General features: G+C 43.7%; 1 protein-coding gene across 1 annotated transcript in view; it reads right to left on the bottom strand.

Annotated features, from left to right (window-relative positions):
* Window positions 1-1,563: 1,563 nt before the first annotated feature.
* The window catches only part of LOC115104923 (carboxypeptidase A6), a 40,676-nt gene continuing 23,678 nt past the window's right edge, over window positions 1,564-18,561 (bottom strand). The window contains exons 4-11 of the mRNA XM_029626336.2: window positions 14,377-14,491; window positions 8,673-8,774; window positions 8,491-8,595; window positions 6,015-6,125; window positions 5,720-5,810; window positions 3,517-3,719; window positions 3,322-3,406; window positions 1,564-3,135 (exon numbers count right to left, since the gene is read on the bottom strand). Of these exons, the coding sequence (XP_029482196.1) occupies window positions 2,906-3,135; window positions 3,322-3,406; window positions 3,517-3,719; window positions 5,720-5,810; window positions 6,015-6,125; window positions 8,491-8,595; window positions 8,673-8,774; window positions 14,377-14,491 (1,042 nt within the window). The 3' untranslated portion in view covers window positions 1,564-2,905. The remainder of the gene's footprint in view (window positions 3,136-3,321; window positions 3,407-3,516; window positions 3,720-5,719; window positions 5,811-6,014; window positions 6,126-8,490; window positions 8,596-8,672; window positions 8,775-14,376; window positions 14,492-18,561) is intronic.

Here is an 18,561-nt window from a genome sequence, read left to right as displayed (position 1 = left end):
CTGGGACCGAGAGACTGAAAAACATCTTCTATCTCAAGGCCATCAGACTGTTAAACAGCCATCACTAGCATATAGAGGCTGCTGCCTAGATACATATACTTGAAATCACTGTCCACTTGTATAAATGGAACACTAGTCACTTTAATAATGTCTACATATCTTGTGTTACCCATCTCATATGTATATACTGTATCCTATGCTATTCTACTGTATCTTATTCATTGCTCAACCATATATTTTTATATTCTTAATTCCATTCCTTTGCTAGATTTGTGTGTATTGGGTATATGTTGTGTAATTGCTAGATATTACTTGTTTGATATTACTGCACTGTCGGAGCTAGAAGTACAAGCATTTCGCTACACCCAAAATAAACATCTGCTAAACACATGTATGTAACCAATCAAATTTGATGTGATTTTTGATTTCATGTGATTTGAACCAAATACTACTCCAGCTTTTTCCTTTGTTTGGTCCCTGCAGTCAAGTCGTTTCACCAAAGGGACGGTGATGCTGCACTCTTGAAAGTGAGCCATGATGTTGTTTACTTGTTGAGAAGTGAAAGGCAACCAAAACTGCAGTGTCAGCTAAGGGGGGCACTATGGAAGAGAGTACCTGAAGTACAATTGAAGCTAAATGCTGTGATTTGCTCACTGGCACACAAAGTGCTGCTATTGAAATTGCACTCTTACCTTACCATTTTGCGTCAGTTAAAAACTATATGATAGAGAAATAATATTGTGGTAGCAAAGCATTTAGTCTTTTATTTAAACCTGGAATGGAAAAACCCTGACATCTCTAAATCTGTCAATACTGGAACATCACCTGACAATTTTGAAGATGAACGTCTCTCTGTGTCTCGGTTGCTTTTCCAGAGCAACTACTAGCACTTTACACCCAGGTGGGAGGCAAGAGGAACAATCCCACTACATTCTTACTAGTCTCACACATGCAGTCTCTCACACACACACAGGATGTCTAGCTAAGAGACAGACAAAACATTCAGTACAAGGATCCTTCTTCATTAATGATTTAGTGTTGTGACCAAGAGTGTTTTGGGGTGGCGGGGTGAGGGAGGGAGAACAACAACTTTAGAAGTAGAAAGAAACCTAACTCTGATCTATCTGGTGCCAAGTCATCTTTGTCATCCACATCAAATTGGAATAATAATTGCTCCAAATTAATCTTTGTCAATTGTGAGAGTGGGCAGCAACTGTTTGCACAAATACACAATGATTGGATTAAACAGGGTGGTATATGAGTGTGTAGTTGCAGGGCCCCAGAAACACGGCATGCTGGGTCTTGTTAGAATGAATTAATAACAAGCTAGACTTACAGGGGAAAACAGACACTTGCTCATTTCTATGGAAATAACAAAAGCAGACAGTTCTCAACAAAAAAAACTGCAAGAGACAAGATTGGGAGGAGGTTGAGCCAATATGTTTTTTTGACCTTGTGAACTCTGTTACACATGATATTACACTCCTGTTACGTCAAACTATGTTATTCAAATATGTATAATGTTAGTAATGACAACGAAAGTATCCACATGTGACAACCTCGTAAAAATGAAATACCGTTTATTACAATTCAGTAAATGTCCTGGGCACTTTCTATCAAAAGTAAACATTTCCTCTTTAAAAAATAATAGAAATGTGTCCTTTACCACTGACTATATAAGTCAGCAACTGAAAAGCATAAAGAGATGTAAAGTCCATTTGAAGGCAGTTTGTTAAAGGAAAAGTTCCCTCAAATGACACATTTGCTCACCAGTTAAGCAGTCTATGGACAAGGTATGACAGCAACCCATGCTTTGGTTTTGTATAACTGGCCACTGTTTCAAATGCTAACTTTTTTTGCATTAGTGGAAAAATCTATTGCAAGTCACTGGTAGCTATATTAGCATTTTCACGCTTCATGTCCAAATGATCTGTTAGTAAGTTAATTGAGTTACACAATACATTTTTGATACTTTAGGATGACTTGGACATGAAGCGTGAAAATGTTAATATATGTACCATTGACTTGCATTAGATAAAAGTTAGTATTTCAAAACACTGGCCAGCTTAACAAAACTGAAACTTCGAGTGCTGTCATACCTTGTCCATCGACTGCTAACAGGGTAAGGAAACCAATATGTCATTTTGTAATTTGGGTGAACAATCCCTTTAATGATACTACAGGCATTCTTGTTGTTTGTACCATATAAACTAAATTTGCTTTGCTAAATAAGCTGATGTTCTACCGCAATTAATGTCAAATACATTTGGAAGACAAATAGAGCAGTTTTGAAGGGTGAAAACAGTAAGTTCAGGGGAAAGTCTTGGTTTTAAAAAAGTGCTGTGAAATGCAATATCAGTCTCTTGAAAATGGCATTCAAGTGCTTATGTCCACTGTACACTTTGTAAATAGTCGAGTTATTTTAGTTCAAGGTGAAGTTATGTCATCTGACCTCTAAATAATTGTTTGAGGTCATTTTCAAGTACCACTATTATAGCCTCTAACATACAGACATAAAAGGGAGTGTGACCACTCTTGGGTAAACATTAAAGGGATAGCTCGGGATTTGTATGTATCTGCATCCAATATGAAGGACGTTAGAGATAATTTCAAGAGACAATGCTAATTAGCATTAGCGCAATGACTGGAAGTCTATAGGAACAGCTAGCATGCTAGCTGTTCCCATAGACTTAGTCATTGCGCTAAAGCAAGTTAGCAATTGCCCTAACACTAGTTAGCAACTTCTTTCAAACTGCATGCAGATACATAAACATTTTAATCTCACTCTAGGTAAGTAGATCAAATCCCAAACTATCCCTTTAAGGCTTGCATAATCCTTTTTGACACAATAACCCTCCGCCCGTAGATATTTACTAGCAGATGCAGAGATAATTGTCTGTATATCTCAAAGATATGGATATCTCTCCCTGTCCAGCTCATGCATCCCTGTCTCACACTTCTTCAGTAGGCCTGATGAGATGGTCTTCACTGCTCTCATAGTCTCAGTGCAGGTGGGGTTGATCAGGGCTTCAGGTAACAGGAAGCCAAAGTAGCCTGTGTCCCGCAGTTCAAAGGCAAAGGCATAAGGGATCCCGTTCCTATAGGCCCAGTCCATGGAGCTGCCTGAGCTGACATCTGTTGGAGTCAGATCAAATAAAACAGTTTGGATTCAAGTAGGGGATTTTACCACAGGTAAACATGTGTATGGGAGGAATTCTAATATTTGATCTTAATATTATGCAATCAAAGTTTTCGGAGTGTTTTCCAGTGTTCTGCTGAAGTAAGGTAATTATCAGGAAGTAGAGAGTATGTTTTACTCACACAGGGTGGTGGAGGCAGGTCCATATCTATACCTCACTCCATAGGCAGAGTACAGGGCAGTCACTGCATTGTGTGCAGCTGACTCCTGTAAGAGGGGTTAAACAATCATTACATTACAATGATTTATTCAATTCCAATATGTGTTGCAACAACATTGATTCATTGATTGATTGTGGTCACAGATCTGCCTCTCACCACACAGTTAAAGTTAGGAATGGTGGCGTATTTATAGGAGTAGGGGTAGAGCAACATTTGGGCGTAGGCGTGGATGGAGATGTAGGCCTTGACACGCTTCTTGTGCTTCCGCAGAAACTTGGCAACCGCCTTGACCTCCGGCTCGGACTCGGGGAAGGGTCCGCAGTACGTGTCATCACAGGGCTGGGAGGATGCACCCTCCTCTGGCAGGGGGAACAACAACAGGGAAGGTACTGTTACTTAGTATGATCATACAGCATTAAGGGGTGTACATACAGAGAGGATACACAAGTTTATACTGGAATTATACCCAAAACATTTTTTTATAGGATATTAGTATTGGGTTAGGTTTGATTTTATTTTATGTGACAATTTAAAATACATGAACGTTTTACACAACACATACATATACCAAAAATTGCAGAGGATACCATACACAAAAATGTCGGAATGCCGCTGTTTCAGCTTCCTTATTTCAGTGCATTTGGTGTAAAGTAAGTTGCTCAGGGTGAGAGTGTCTGCCGTCTGCTAGATGACAAAATTGTTCATGGTAAATGGGAGGTACAACATCAGAAACACACCAGGACATATTTTTATTCCACACAGCCTGTTGACATTTTATCAATTCAAAATGTTATTGGGACCAACTGTCACACTGTTGCCTGCTAACAATTGTTTTATACATGATAACTCACAAAATGGCCTCTCTCTCTTTCTCATAGCTTTGCAATATGCATGTATTCTATCCACAAATATACAAAACCCTCCAACCACAGTATGTCTCCTTGAATGGTGTAAATGAGTAATCCAAAAATAAATGTGAGAAACTCAATTTGGTGTAACCTGCTGACAGACAAGACTGAGCTGATCTAAGAGATTTGCCCGTGAGCAACAAGCAGCACCTCAAAACACTGGATCTAATTAATATTTGCATATACAAATCCAACAGGGAATGAGCCATGTCTATGTATAGTTCAAACAGCGTGATAAACAATATCCTAAATTAATTAACGGATTCAAATTAGACAGAAAATTACCCCTGGTATCGTCCAACATTGAGAGTCTATGATTGGTTCCCAGAAAAAAACAAATGCTTCAGTAACCATTTGCCTATTCTCATAATTAGGGCCTCTTTTCATGCGATAGCTAGGGCCAAGAGTTTTCCTGGTCAGGTTAAAGTTTAAAGGTCAAGGCAGTGGATCTTTTACTGTATTCTAGCCTGCATTTACAGCAGCTGGATAATCTAATGTACTGTAGCAGGTTTGATTTAAGGGCCCAGAGTTTTCCTGGTTAGGTCCCGTGGTCAGGAAAAACTCAGGGCCTATTGCCATATCTGCTACATGTGAGAATATCTTTAACACCTGCCTCTGTCTTGTACAGACCTTGGAGATAATTAGTATCACATGCTCTTTCTATATTACCCTGTTGCGCCCTTATATATTACCCTACATTACCCTTTCTCTCCTTCTCTTTTCTTGCTGTAAATATCTACCCTTTCTCATTTCAGATTCCAATTACCACACATGAAAACAACCTCCCTCCCTGAGTGATGAATTACCAGCTCACCCCCCCAGAGGACCCCACCACCCCCAGCCCAGCACCACCAAAATCATATCAAACGGGTGGTGTCATCACCACACAAACATTTAATCCACAGCTTACACTAATTAAGCAGGCAGAGCGCCAGGAGACATCTCCCAACAGTATGGGAAGGAAAACCAGAGGACAGAGAGAGGAGACATCTCCCAACAGTATGGGAAGGAAAACCAGAGGACAGAGAGAGGAGACATCTCCCAACAGTATGGGAAGGAAAACCAGAGGACAGAGAGAGGAGACATCTCCCAACAGTATGGGAAGGAAAACCAGAGGACAGAGAGAGGAGACATCTCCCAACAGTATGGGAAGGAAAACCAGAGGACAGAGAGAGGAGACATCTCCCAACAGTATGGGAAGGAAAACCAGAGGACAGAGAGAGGAGACATCTCCCAACAGTATGGGAAGGAAAACCAGAGGACAGAGAGAGGAGACATCTCCCAACAGTATGGGAAGGAAAACCAGAGGACAGAGAGAGGAGACATCTCCCAACAGTATGGGAAGGAAAACCAGAGGACAGAGAGAGGAGACACACACACACACAGCACTGTGTCTCAAATAGTTTCATTATTGGGGCCTCCATACAGGATAGATTAAAAAAGAAACTCACCACACCACTTGACTTTCCAGTTCCTGTTGGCGTCAACACCTCTGCAGTGGTACTTGGCGTTTTTGGACCTGGTTTTTCTCCAGAAACGATCCTGGGGCAAAAATAATTACTACTGGCAACCATAGTCTGTCCAAATGCGGTGCAAACAGTGACACAAAGTAGCTATGAAGATTTTAATAACATGTCTCCTTAAATACATATGTTGTGTCAAATGCTAGCTAGGGCAGAGAGAGAGAGAGAGAGAGAGAGAGAGAGAGAGAGAGATAGAGAGAGAGAGAGGGGTATTTGTAGCTACCGTAGTCCAGCTGAAGTGATATCCGTCAACGTTGAAGACAGGCATGATGTAGAAGTTGAGCTGGTTCATCAGTCGTCTCATCACAGAGTCATACTGGTAGGAGTGCAGAGCCTACAACAACAACAGGTTTATAATACCATGACAGGTAACAGGATCACAATGAACCATAAGCTATATGTGTATTTCACCGGTCAGAATGCTTTCCAGTTGGTGAATAATAATTCATATTTAATAGTACTAAGGTAGTGTGGAGTGGGAATGGAGAATGTAGGCAGTAAGTGGTCACCTGTAGCTCAGTTGGTAGAGCATAGTGGGTTCGATTCCTGGGACCACCCATAAGTAAAAAAAAATAACAATGCACAAGTCGGTTAGGATAAAAACGGCCGCTACCTTCCTTCATACTGGACGCAGATACATAACAATCCCAAACTATCCCAAGAGTGGTCACACTCCATTGTATGTCTTTACAATAATTGTTTGAGGGGACCAGTGGGGTAATGGCAGAGGATTAGCCAATGATAAGACACACCTGTGACTGAACAGTGTCACTGTGGTAGAGGGCGACTACAGACAGACAGACGTTACCCCAGGAGTGGGTTGTTTGAGGGGACCAGTGGGGTAATGGCAGAGGATTAGCCAATGATAAGACACACCTGTGACTGAACAGTGTCACTGTGGTAGAGGGCTACTACAGACAGACAGACGTTACCCCAGGAGTGGGTTAATTGACTCAGGCTCCAGTGGAAGATTGGAGAAAGCAGATTGTTGGTCAGGTAATGCTGTACCTTCACGGTAATCAGGCTCAGGCCAAGGTTAATCTGATTCTGTAGACTTGTAGAGAGACAGAGCTCTGCCCCCAAGTGGCCAAAGTTAGATATTAGCGCTACTTACCTCCACAGCACATTGGTCTTCTCCGTCATAAGAGTAACTCTCAATGTCTCTCAATACCCTCCTTGTACGCACTCATCTGGAGTTACATAACCCCCTGCTAGACATGATATGCTATGGTCTATCAATGTTATAGTAGAGGTCTGGCATTTCAAGCTAGTTTGGGTGGATTCCATTTGACCTAATCATGTGTGACGCTTCACTCTCCCTGCTCTCTGTTGAAATGGTTGTAACGGTTCCAAACAGAGACAGGATACAACAGAGTACAGCCAGAAATGTGTGTGTGTGTTGGGATGTGTGTGTGTTGGGTGTGTGTGTGTGTGTGTGTGTGTGTGTGTGTGTGTGTGTGTGTGTGTGTGTGTGTGTGTGTGTGTGTGTGTGTGTGTGTGTGTGTGTGTGTGTGTGTGTGTGTGTGTTGGGTGTGTGTACTGGGTGTGTGTGTGTGTGTGTGTGTGGTAGTTATGATAGTTCAACAAATTATCTGAACTGCAGAGGATATTGATAAGTCATGCTGGTGGTGATTGGATGCAACTGAACGTCCGGGGTGTGTTCAAGAGCCAAAGGTTACACAATGTTTCACATTGTTTTAATCTTGAACAGGCCCTCTGAAATGTCTACAACATTGTGCAATTACATTTGACAGATGTTCACTATGTTGACAAGAGAGTTTGACTGATGCATATAGTAGTGATTCAGCACCAGAGACAGACAGCACCAGAGACAGACGGCACCAGAGACAGACAGCACCAGAGACAGACAGGCCCAGAGACAGACGGCACCAGAGACAGACAGCACCAGACAGCACCAGAGACAGACAGCAGCAGACAGCACCAGAGACAGACAGCACCAGACAGCACCAGAGACAGACAGCAGCAGACAGCATCAGAGACAGACAGCACCAGACAGCACCAGAGACAGACGGCACCAGAGACAGACAGCAGCAGAGAGCAGCAGAGACATACAGGACCAGAGACAGACAGCAGCAGATACAGACAGCACCAGATACAGACAGCGCCAGATACAGACAGCAGCAGACAGGCCTAGAGACAGACAGGACCAGAGACAGACAGCACCAGAGACAGACAGGACCAGAGACAGACAGCACCAGATACAGACAGCACCAGAGACAGACATCAGCAGACAGCATCAAATACAGACAGCACCAGATACAGACAGCACCAGAGACAGACAGCAGGCAGCAGCTTTCCCAGCTATTATTTTGGAGACGTTCAACAACCAAAGTGTTGTTTAGATAATTTGGATTGTGAAACTACTCACTTATGGACTAATTTGTCTACAGAGGAACACAGGTTTAAAAAGGTTCAAACACTGTGATTTACAATGTTGCCTGCAGTAAGTAACAAAAATAATCAAAAATTTTCCCTAATATTGAGATTTTTTTATTTTTAGCATTCCTCTCCCTTAGGGAATGGTTTGTCCTGTGTCTGAACTTGTTTTAAGAGGTGCACAGCCTCCAGCCTCCAGGACCACAGTCCTGGACAAGTCTCATATTAGAAAGCAAGGTAAAAACAGCAGAGCAGACACTGCTTCCCTCAAGGACTTGTCAAGGCAGACGAAAGGAACTTACCTCTTTGACAAACCACTGACAGAAGGCTGGTCCGATCCACTCTCTGGCGTGGACCCCACAGTCTATCCACACGGCCTTCTTATAGGACCGTGTTCTCTTTCCTAGCTAACAAGACAGGACAACAGTCAGTTAACCAGCATAGTGTGTGTGTGTGTGTGTGTGTGTGTGTGTGTGTCTCCTACCTGAAGTATATAGAGGGGCCTGCCTTCATATGACCTCCCTATAGAGAACATGTCCACCAGGTGAGGATGGGTCCTGTTCATCTCAAACATCCAACTCTGGATCTGAGTAGAGAAACTCAAAAAGCTAAAAGACTCATGATATGGTCATTTAGCCATTAGAATGAGGATAACAAGGCACCAGGATGGGCCAGCCTATCAGATAACAAGGCACCAGGGTAGGCCAGCCTATCAGATAACAAGTCACCAGGATAGGCCATCCTATAAAAGTAGGCCTTGCACATTTCACGCCAGGCAGCACGGCAGTAAATCTTTGTTGTAGCTAATTCCATGGGGGAATCGACACACACACACACACACACTGACACGCACACACACACTTATCCTGGAGCTGATAGCACGTAGGTCCCCCTTTTGGTAATATAACCATTCAATTCCTTCCATGTGTCTTCACACCCACTCAGTTAAATCTAACACACTGAACTATACAGACCCTTAATCTAACACACTGAACTATACAGACCCTTAATCGAACACACTGAACTATACAGACCCTTAATCGAACACACTGAACTATACAGACCCTTAATCTAACATACTGAACTATACAGACCCTTAATCTAACACACTGAACTATACAGACCCTTAATCTAACACACTGAACTATACAGACCCTTAATCGAACATACTGAACTATACAGACCCTTAATCTAACAGCCCTGGACGAAGGTAGTGGAAAGTATTTCCCCCTCTCTAGAATGGTGTGTGGAGAACAGTGTGGCCATGCTACATACAAATGATGAATGTAAAGGGATGTTTTTGGCCCACTTCAAAAGGTTCAAGATGTATCACATTAGAGACTTAAGATATGAAATGTGCTTGACAGGGCTCTAGCTCCCCTAGCTCCACAATGAAATAGGGTGCAGGCCAGGCAGCAAGCTGTTAGCCAGCCTGCCAGTTTAGTGGAGTCTGCCACTAGCACAGTCAGTGTAGTCAGCTCAGCTATCCCCATTGAGACCATGTCTGTGCCTCGACCTAGGTTGGGCAAAACTAAACATGGCGGTGTTCGCCTTAGCAATCTCACTAAAATAAAGACCTCCTCCATTCCTGCCACTATTGAAAGAGATCGTGATACCTCACATCTGAAAATAGGGCTACTTAATGTTAGATCCCTCATTTCAAAGGCAGTTATAGTCAATGAACTAATCACTGATCATAATCTTGATGTGATTGGCCTGACTGAAACATGTCTTAAGCCTGATGAATTTACTGTGTTAAATGAGGCCTCACCTCCTGGTTACACTAGTGATGATACCCCCCGTGCATCCCGCAAAGGCGGAGGTGTTGCTAACATTTACAATAGCAAATGTTAAATTACAACAAAACATTTTTTTGTCTTTTGAGCTTCTATAGTCATGAAATCTATGCAGCCTACCCAATCATTTTTATAGCTACTGTTTACATGCCCCCTGGGCCACATACAGCGTTCCTCACTGAGTTCCCTGAATTCCTATCAGACCTTGTAGTCATAGCAGATAATATTCAAATTTTTGGTGACTTTAATATTCACATGGAAAAGTCCACAGACCCACTCCAAAAGGCTTTCGTAGCCATCATCGACTCAGTGGGTTTTGTCCAACATGTCTCTGGACCTACTCACTACCACAGTCATACTCTGGACCTAGTTTTGTCCCATGGAATAAATGTTGTGGCTCTTAATGTTTTTCCTCATAATCCTGGACTAATTTTATTACGTTTGCAATCGCAACAAATAATCTGCTCAGACCCCAACCAAGGAGAATCAAAAGTCGTGCTATAAATTCTCAGACAACCCAAAGATTTATTGATGCCCTTCCAGACTCCCTCTGCCTACCCAAGGACGTCAGAGGACAAAAATCAGTTAACCACCTAACTGAGGAACTCAATTTAACCTTGCGCAATACCCTAGATGCAGTTGCACCTCTAAAAACTAAAAACATTTGTCATAAGAAACTAGCTCCCTGGTATACAGAAAATACCCGAGCTCTGAAGCAAGCTTCCAGAAAATTGGAACGGAAATGGCGCCACACCAAACTGGAAGTCTTCCGACTAGCTTGGAAAGACAGTACCGTGCAGTATCGAAGAGCCCTCACTGCTGCTCCACCAAACTGGAAGTCTTCCGACTAGCTTGGAAAGACAGTACCGTGCAGTATCGAAGAGCCCTCACTGCTGCTCCACCAAACTGGAAGTCTTCCGACTAGCTTGGAAAGACAGTACCGTGCAGTATCGAAGAGCCCTCACTGCTGCTACACCAAACTGGAAGTCTTCCGACTAGCTTGGAAAGACAGTACCGTGCAGTATCGAAGAGCCCTCACTGCTGCTCGATCATCCTATTTTTTCAACTTAATTGAGGAAAATAAGAACAATCCTAAATTTATTTTTGATACTGTCGCAAAGCTAACTAAAAAGCAGCATTCCCCAAGAGAGGATGGCTTTCACTTCAGCAGTAATAAATTCATTAACTTCTTTGAGGAAAAGATCATGATCATTAGAAAGCAAATTACGGACTCCTCTTTAAATCTGCGTATTCCTCCAATGCTCAGTTGTTCTGGTCCTGCATGACTCTGCCAGGACCTATGATCAAGGGAGACACTCAAGTGTTTTAGTACTATATCTCTTGACACAATGATGAACATAATCATGGCCTCTAAACCTTCAAGCTGCATACTGGACCCTATTCTAACTAAACTACTGAAAGAGCTGCTTCCTGTGCTTGGCCATCTTATGTTGAACATAATAAATGGCTCTCTATCCACCGGATGTGTACCAAACTCACTAAAAGTGGCAGTACTAAAGCCTCTCTTGAAAAAGCCAAACCTTGACCCAGAAAAAATTAAAAACTATCGGCCTGTATCGAATCTTCCATTCCTCTCTAAACTTTTAGAAAAAGCTGTTGCGCAGCAACTCACTGCCTTCCTGAAGACAAACAATGTATACAAAATGCTTCAGTCTGGTTTTAGACTCCATCATTGCACTGAGACTGCACTTGTGAAGGTGGTAAATTACCTTTTAATGGCGTCAGACTGAGGCTCTACATCTGTCCTCGTGCTCCTAGACCTTAGTGCTGCTTTTGATACCATCGATCACCACATTCTTTTGGAGAGATTGGAAACCCAAATTGGTCTACACGGACAAGTTCTGGCCTGGTTTAGATCTTATCTGTCGGAAAGATATCAAATTGTCTCTGTGAATGGTTTGTCCTCTGACAAATCAACTGTAAATTTTGGTGTTCCTCAAGGTTCCATTTTAGGACCACTATTGTTTTCACTATATATTTTACCTCTAGGGGATGTCATACGAAAACATAATGTTAACTTTCACTGCTATGCGGATGACACACAGCTGTACATTTCAATGAAACATGGTGAAGCCCCAAAATTGCCCTCCCTAGAAGCCTGTGTTTCAGACATAAGGAAGTGGATGGCTGCAATCTTTCTACTTTTAAACTCGGACAAAACAGAGATGCTTGTTCTAGGTCCCAAGAAACAAAGAGATCTTCCGTTGAATCTGACAATTAATCTTGATGGTTGTACAGTCGTCTCAAATAAAACTGTGAAGGACCTCGGCATTACTCGGGACCCTGATCTCTCTTTTGACGAACATATCAAGACTGTTTCAAGGACAGCTACATCTACATAACATTGCACAAATCAGAAACTTTCTGTCCAAAAGTGATGCAGGAAAAAAAATCCATGCTTTTGTTACTTCTAGGTTAGACTACTGCAATGCTCTACTTTCCGGCTACCCGGATAAAAGCACTAAACAAACTTCAGTTAGTGCTAAACACGGCTGATAGAATCCTGACTAGAACAAAAATATTTCATCATATTACTCCAGTGCTAGCTTCCCTACACTGGCTTCCTGTTAAGGCAAGGGCTGATTTCAAGGTTTTACTGCTAACCTACAAAGCATTACATGGGCTTGCTCCTACCTATCTTTCCGATTTGGTCCTGCCGTACATACCTACACGTACGCTACGGTCACAAGACGCAGGCCTCCTAATTGTCCCTAGAATGTCTAAGCAAACAGCTGGAGGCAGGGCTTTCTCCTATAGAGCTCTATTTTTATGGAATGGTCTGCCTACCCATGTGAGAGACTCAGATTCGGTCTCAACCTTTAAGTCTTTACTGAAGACTCACCTCTTCAGTAGGTCATATGATTGAGTGTAGTCTGGCCCAGGAGTGTGAAGGTGAACGGAAAGGCTCTGGAGCAACGAACCGCCCTTGCTGTCTCTGCCTGGCCGGTTCCCCTCTCTCCACTGGGATTCTCTGCCTCTAACCCTATTACAGCGGCTTAGTCACTGGCTTACTGGTGCTCTTCCATGCCGTCCCTAGGAGGGGTGCGTCACTTGAGTGGTTTGAGTCGCTGACGTGCTCTTCCTGTCTGGGTTGGCGCCCCCCCTTGGGTTGTGCAGTGGAGGAGATCTTTGTGGGCTATACTCAGCCTTGTCTCAGGATGGTAAGTTGGTGGTTGAAGATTTCCCTCTAGTGGTGTGGGGGCTGAGCTTTGGCAAAGTGGGTGGGGTTACATCCTGCCTGTTTGGCCCTGTGCCCTATCATTGGATGGGGCCACAGTGTCTCCTGACCCCTCCTGTCTCAGCCTCCAGTATTTATGCTGCAGTAGTTTATGTGTCGGTTGGCTAGGGTCCTTCTGTTATATCTGGAGTATTTCTCCTGTCTTATCCTGTGTCCTGTGTGAATTTAAGTATGATCTCTCTAATTCTCTCTTTCTCTCTTTCTTTTTCTCTCTCGGAGGACCTGAGCCCTAGGACCATGCCTCAGGACTACCTGGCATGATGACTCCTTGCTGTCCCCAGTCCACCTGGCCGTGCTGCTGCTCCAGATTCTGTTCTGCCTGTGGCTATGGAACCCTGACCTGTTCCCCCCGGACGTGCTACCTTTCCCAGACCTGCTGTTTTCAACTCTCTAGAGACAGCAGGAGCGGTAGAGATACTCTCAATGATTGGCTATGAAAATCCAACTGATATTTGCTTCTGAGGTGTTGACTTGTTGCACCCTCGACAACTACTGTGATTATTATATTTTGACCATGCTGGTCATTTATGAACATTTGAACATCTTGGCCATGTTCTGTTATAATCTCCACCCGGCACAGCCAAAAGAGGACTGGCCACCCCTCATAGCCTGGTTCCTCTCTAGGTTTCTTCCTAGGTTTTGGCCTTTCTAGGGAGTTTTTCCTAGCCACCATGCTTCTACACCTGGATTGCTTGCTGTTTGGGGTTTTAGGCTGGGTTTCTGTACATAACGTTGATATATCAGCTGATGTAAGAAGGGCTATATAAATACATTTGTTTTGAATACTGAAACCAACTGATACGGTCTGCCTTCTGTATAAATGTATGAGCAGTGTAAATCGTAGATCATTGATGTGTGTGTGTGTGTGCGTGCGTCTCAGTCCTGTGAGTGTGTATGTGTGTGTAATGATGGGTTGGTGAAGGCAGTTGGAAAGGCTCCCTGGTTCCCCCTATCTCACAGTGGAATGCATTCGGGCCGTGACAATGGGGATCATAGATTCAACATTCAGGAAGCTGGATGCAAATGCACACATCTCATAGACTCCAGGTTTCTCTAGAGAAATAAACAGCAAAGAGCTGTGGGTTTGGGGTGAAAAGTGTGTGTGTGTGTATGTGTGTGTGTCTCCCACCTACCTCCTCCAGAGAGTGGTACACCTCATAGTCATATTGGGATTCAGACCTCCTCTTGCGGGAAGAACGATGTCCCGTCTGATTTTCAATTTCCTTCTGAAGGTTAGATATGTACACCCTGTGGCGAGAGGAGCGTCAGTGTGTTTTAGGGTCATGGTTTTAAAAAAAATACATTTTAGTCTTGATGATCTTCCTCTTATCATAACTTTGTTTATTCAAGTAAGAAAACTAAGCTGAGAGACCAGTGACTTTGTCCTTGTGTGGAGAGACAGCGCGTCCTTGTGTGGAGAGACAGCTCGTCCTTGTGTGGAGAGACAGCTCGTCCTTGCGTGGAGAGACAGCTCGTCCTTGTGTGGAGAGACAGCTCGTCCTTGTTTGGAGAGACAGCGCGTCCTTGCGTGGAGAGACAGCGCGTCCTAGCGTGGAGAGACACCGTGTCCTAGCGTGGAGAGACACCGTGTCCTAGCTTGGACAGACAGCGTGTCCTAGCGTGGAAAGACAGCGTGTCCTAGCGTGGAGAGACAGCGTGTCCTAGCGTGGAGAGACACCATGTCCTAGCTTGGACAGACAGCGTGTCCTAGCGTGGAGAGACAGCATGTCCTAGCGTGGGGAGACAGTGTGTCCTAGCGTGGAGAGACACCATGTCCTAGCGTGGAGAGACACAACGTGTCCTAGCTTGGACAGACAGTGTGTCCTAGCGTGGAGAGACAGCATGTCCTAGCATGGAGAGACAGCGTGTCCTAGCGTGGAGAGACAGTCTGTCCTGGCTTGGACAGACAGCGTGTCCTAGCGTGGAGAGACAGCGTGTCCTAGCGTGGAGAGACAGTCTGTCCTAGCTTGGACAGACAGCGTGTCCTAGCGTGGAGAGACAGCGTGTCCTAGCGTAGAGAGACACCATGTCCTAGCGTGGAGAGACACACCGTGTCCTAGCTTGGACAGACAGCGTGTCCTAGCGTGGAGAGACAGCATGTCCTAGCGTGGAGAGACAGTGTGTCCTAGCTTGGACAGACAGCGTGTCCTAGCGTGGAGAGACAGTGTGTCCTAGCGTGGAGAAACAGTCTGTCCTGGCTTGGACAGACAGTGTGTCCTAGCGTGGAGAGACAGCGTGTCCTAGCGTGGAGAGACAGCGTGTCCTAGCGTGGAGAGACAGTGTGTCCTAGCGTGGAGAGACAGTGTGTCCTAGCTTGGACAGACAGCGTGTCCTAGCGTGGAGAGACAGCGTGTCCTAACGTGGAGAGACAGCGTGTCCTAGCGTGGAGAGACAGCGTGTCCTAGTGTGCAGAGACACTTATTTGGTCAAAACTATTCTCATAACATCAGGAAAGGCCACATCTGTCTTTGACATTCTTTGAGAAAACTTTTCTCTTCACAAATGAGATGAGAGTAGTTTTGTCATAGTCTAGCTCAGCTAACATTGACCACAGGATGACAAAACAGAAAAATGTGGACATAAATCAAAGTGTTTGAATGCACGACATTTTATGAATAACTACATACAATTGTATTTCCCAGCTAAGATGCGGGATTTTAGTCCCCTCTCATGTGAACCCATCACCCATAGCTTTTTTCATCTAATACAAATTATCCCCCAAACGCTCTCAGACTGTAAATACTGAAACCCATCACCCCACCAGCCTCAGATCTCTATGGCTCCCCGGCCCATACTGAGGAAATATACATCTATGAATAGTCAAAGCAAGGAGAGATGAGAGAGCAAGAGAGCATGAGAGAGCGAGCGAGAGAGAGAGCAAGAGAGAGAGAGCAAGAGGAGAGTGAGAGAGAAAGAGAGAACGACAGCAAAAGAGAACGAGAGAGAGCGAGCAAGAAAGAAAGAGAACGAGTAAGAGAGCGAGAGAGCGAGCAAGAGAGAGAGAGAGCGAGAGAAAGAGGAGCGAGCAAGAGAAAGAGAGAGCAAGAGAAGGAGCAAGAGGAGAGAGAGAGAGAAAAAGAGGAGAGAGAGAGAGAGAAGAGAGAGAAAGAGAGAACAAGAGAGAGCAAGAGAGAGCAAGAGTGAGTGAGAGAAAGAGGAGACAGAAAGAGAGAGAAAGAGAGGAGAGAGCCAGAGAGAGCCAGAGAGAGCCAGAGAGAGAGCCAGAGAGCCAGAGCCAGAGCCAGACAGAGAGCCAGAGAGAGTGAGCCAGAGAGAGATCCAGAGAGAGAGAGAGCCAGAGAAAGGGTATGCTGGGTATGTACATAGTCAATGGTAGGCTTTGAGGGGACTCCTATGGTAGATACACCTATAGCTCATCTCTTGGCAGTAGTACTGTAGACTACTTTATCACTGACCTCAACCCAGAGTCTCTCAGAGTGTTCACAGTCAGCCCCTGTCAGACCACAGCAAAACCACAGTCTACTTGAACAGAGCAATACTCAATCAGGAGGCATCAAAGCCAAAGGAACTGAGTAATATTAAGAAATGCTATAGATGGAAGGAATGCAGTTTGGAAACCTACCAAAAAAATAATTAGGCAACAACAAATTCAATCCCTTTTAGACAATTTCCTGGGTAAAACGTTCCACTGTAATAGTGAAGGTGTAAACTTGGCAGTAGAAAATCTTAACAGTATATTTGATCTCTCAGCTTCCCTATCAAATCTAAAAATCTCAAATAGGAAACCGAAGAAAATTAACAACAATGACAAATGGTTTGATGAAGAATGCAAAAATCTAAGAAAGAAATTGAGAAACCTGTCCAACCAAAAACATAGAGACATAGAGTCTACGCCTTCACTATGGTGAATCACTAAAACAATACAGAAATACACTACGGAAAAAGAAGGAACAGCACGTCAGAAATCAGCTCAATGTAATTGAAGAATCCATAGACTAACCACTTCTGGGAAAATTGGAAAACACTAAACAAACACCAACACAAAGAATTATCTATCCAAAATGGAGATGTATGGGTAAACCACTTCTCCAATCTTTTTGGCTCTATAACAAAGAACAAACAGCAAAAACATATACATGATCAAATACAAATCTTAGAATAAACTATTAAAGACTACCAGAAGGCACTGGATTCTCCAATTACCTGGAATGAGCTACAGGACAAAATAAAAACCCTCCAACCCAAAAAGGCCTGTGGTGTTGATGGTATCCTCAATGAAATGATAAAATATACAGACAAAACATTTCAATTGGCTATACTAAAACTCTTTAACATCATCCTTAGCTCTGGCATCTTCCCCAATATTTGGAACCAACAACATTAACAGCAGACTCGTACATTTCCTCAATGAAAACAATGTACTGAGCAAATGTCAAATTGGCTTTTTACCAAATTTCCGTACGACAGACCATGTATTCACCCTGCACACCCTAATTGACAACCAAACCAACCACAACAAAGGCAAATTCTTCTCATGCTTTGTTGATTTCAAAAAAGCCTTCGACTCAATTTGGCATGAGGGTCTGCTATACAAATTGATGGAAAGTGGTGTTGGGGGTAAAACATACGACATTGTAAAATCCATGTACACAAATAACAAGTGTGTGGTTAAAATGGGCAAAAACCAATTTCTTCACACAGGGCCGTGGGGTGAGACAGGGATACCAGCTTAAGCCCCACCCTCTTCAACATATATATCAACGAATTTGCACGGGAATTTGCACGGGCACTGGAAAGTCAAAAGTCACTGAAGTCAAATGTCTACTGTTTTCTGATGATCTGGTGCTTCTGTCACCAACCAAGGAGGGCCTACAGCAGCACCTAGATCTTCTGCACAGATTCGGTCAGACCTGGGCCCTGACAGTAAATCTCAGTAAGACCAAAATAATGGTGTTCCAAAAAAGGTCCAGTCGCCAGGACCATTAATACAAATTCCATCTAGACACCGTTGCCCTAGAGCACACAAAAAACTATATATACCTTGGCCTAAACATCAGCGCCATAGGTAACTTCCACAAAGCTGTGAATGATCTGAGAGACAAGGCAAGAAGGGCATTCTATGCCATCAAAAGGAACATAAAATTCAACATACCAATTAGGATCTGGCTAAAAATACTTGAATCAGTCATAGAGCCCATTGCCCTTTATGGTTGTGAGGTCTGGGGTCCGCTCACCAACCAAGACCTCACATAATGGGACAAACACCAAATTGAGACTCTGCATGCAGACTTCTGCAAAAATATCCTCCGTGTGCAACGTAGAACACCAAATAATATATGCAGGGCAGAATTAGGCCG

Source organism: Oncorhynchus nerka, linkage group LG22, assembly GCF_034236695.1.
Source record: "Oncorhynchus nerka isolate Pitt River linkage group LG22, Oner_Uvic_2.0, whole genome shotgun sequence".
Classification (NCBI taxonomy): domain Eukaryota; kingdom Metazoa; phylum Chordata; class Actinopteri; order Salmoniformes; family Salmonidae; genus Oncorhynchus; species Oncorhynchus nerka.
This window is presented reverse-complemented; position numbering and strand designations above follow the sequence as displayed.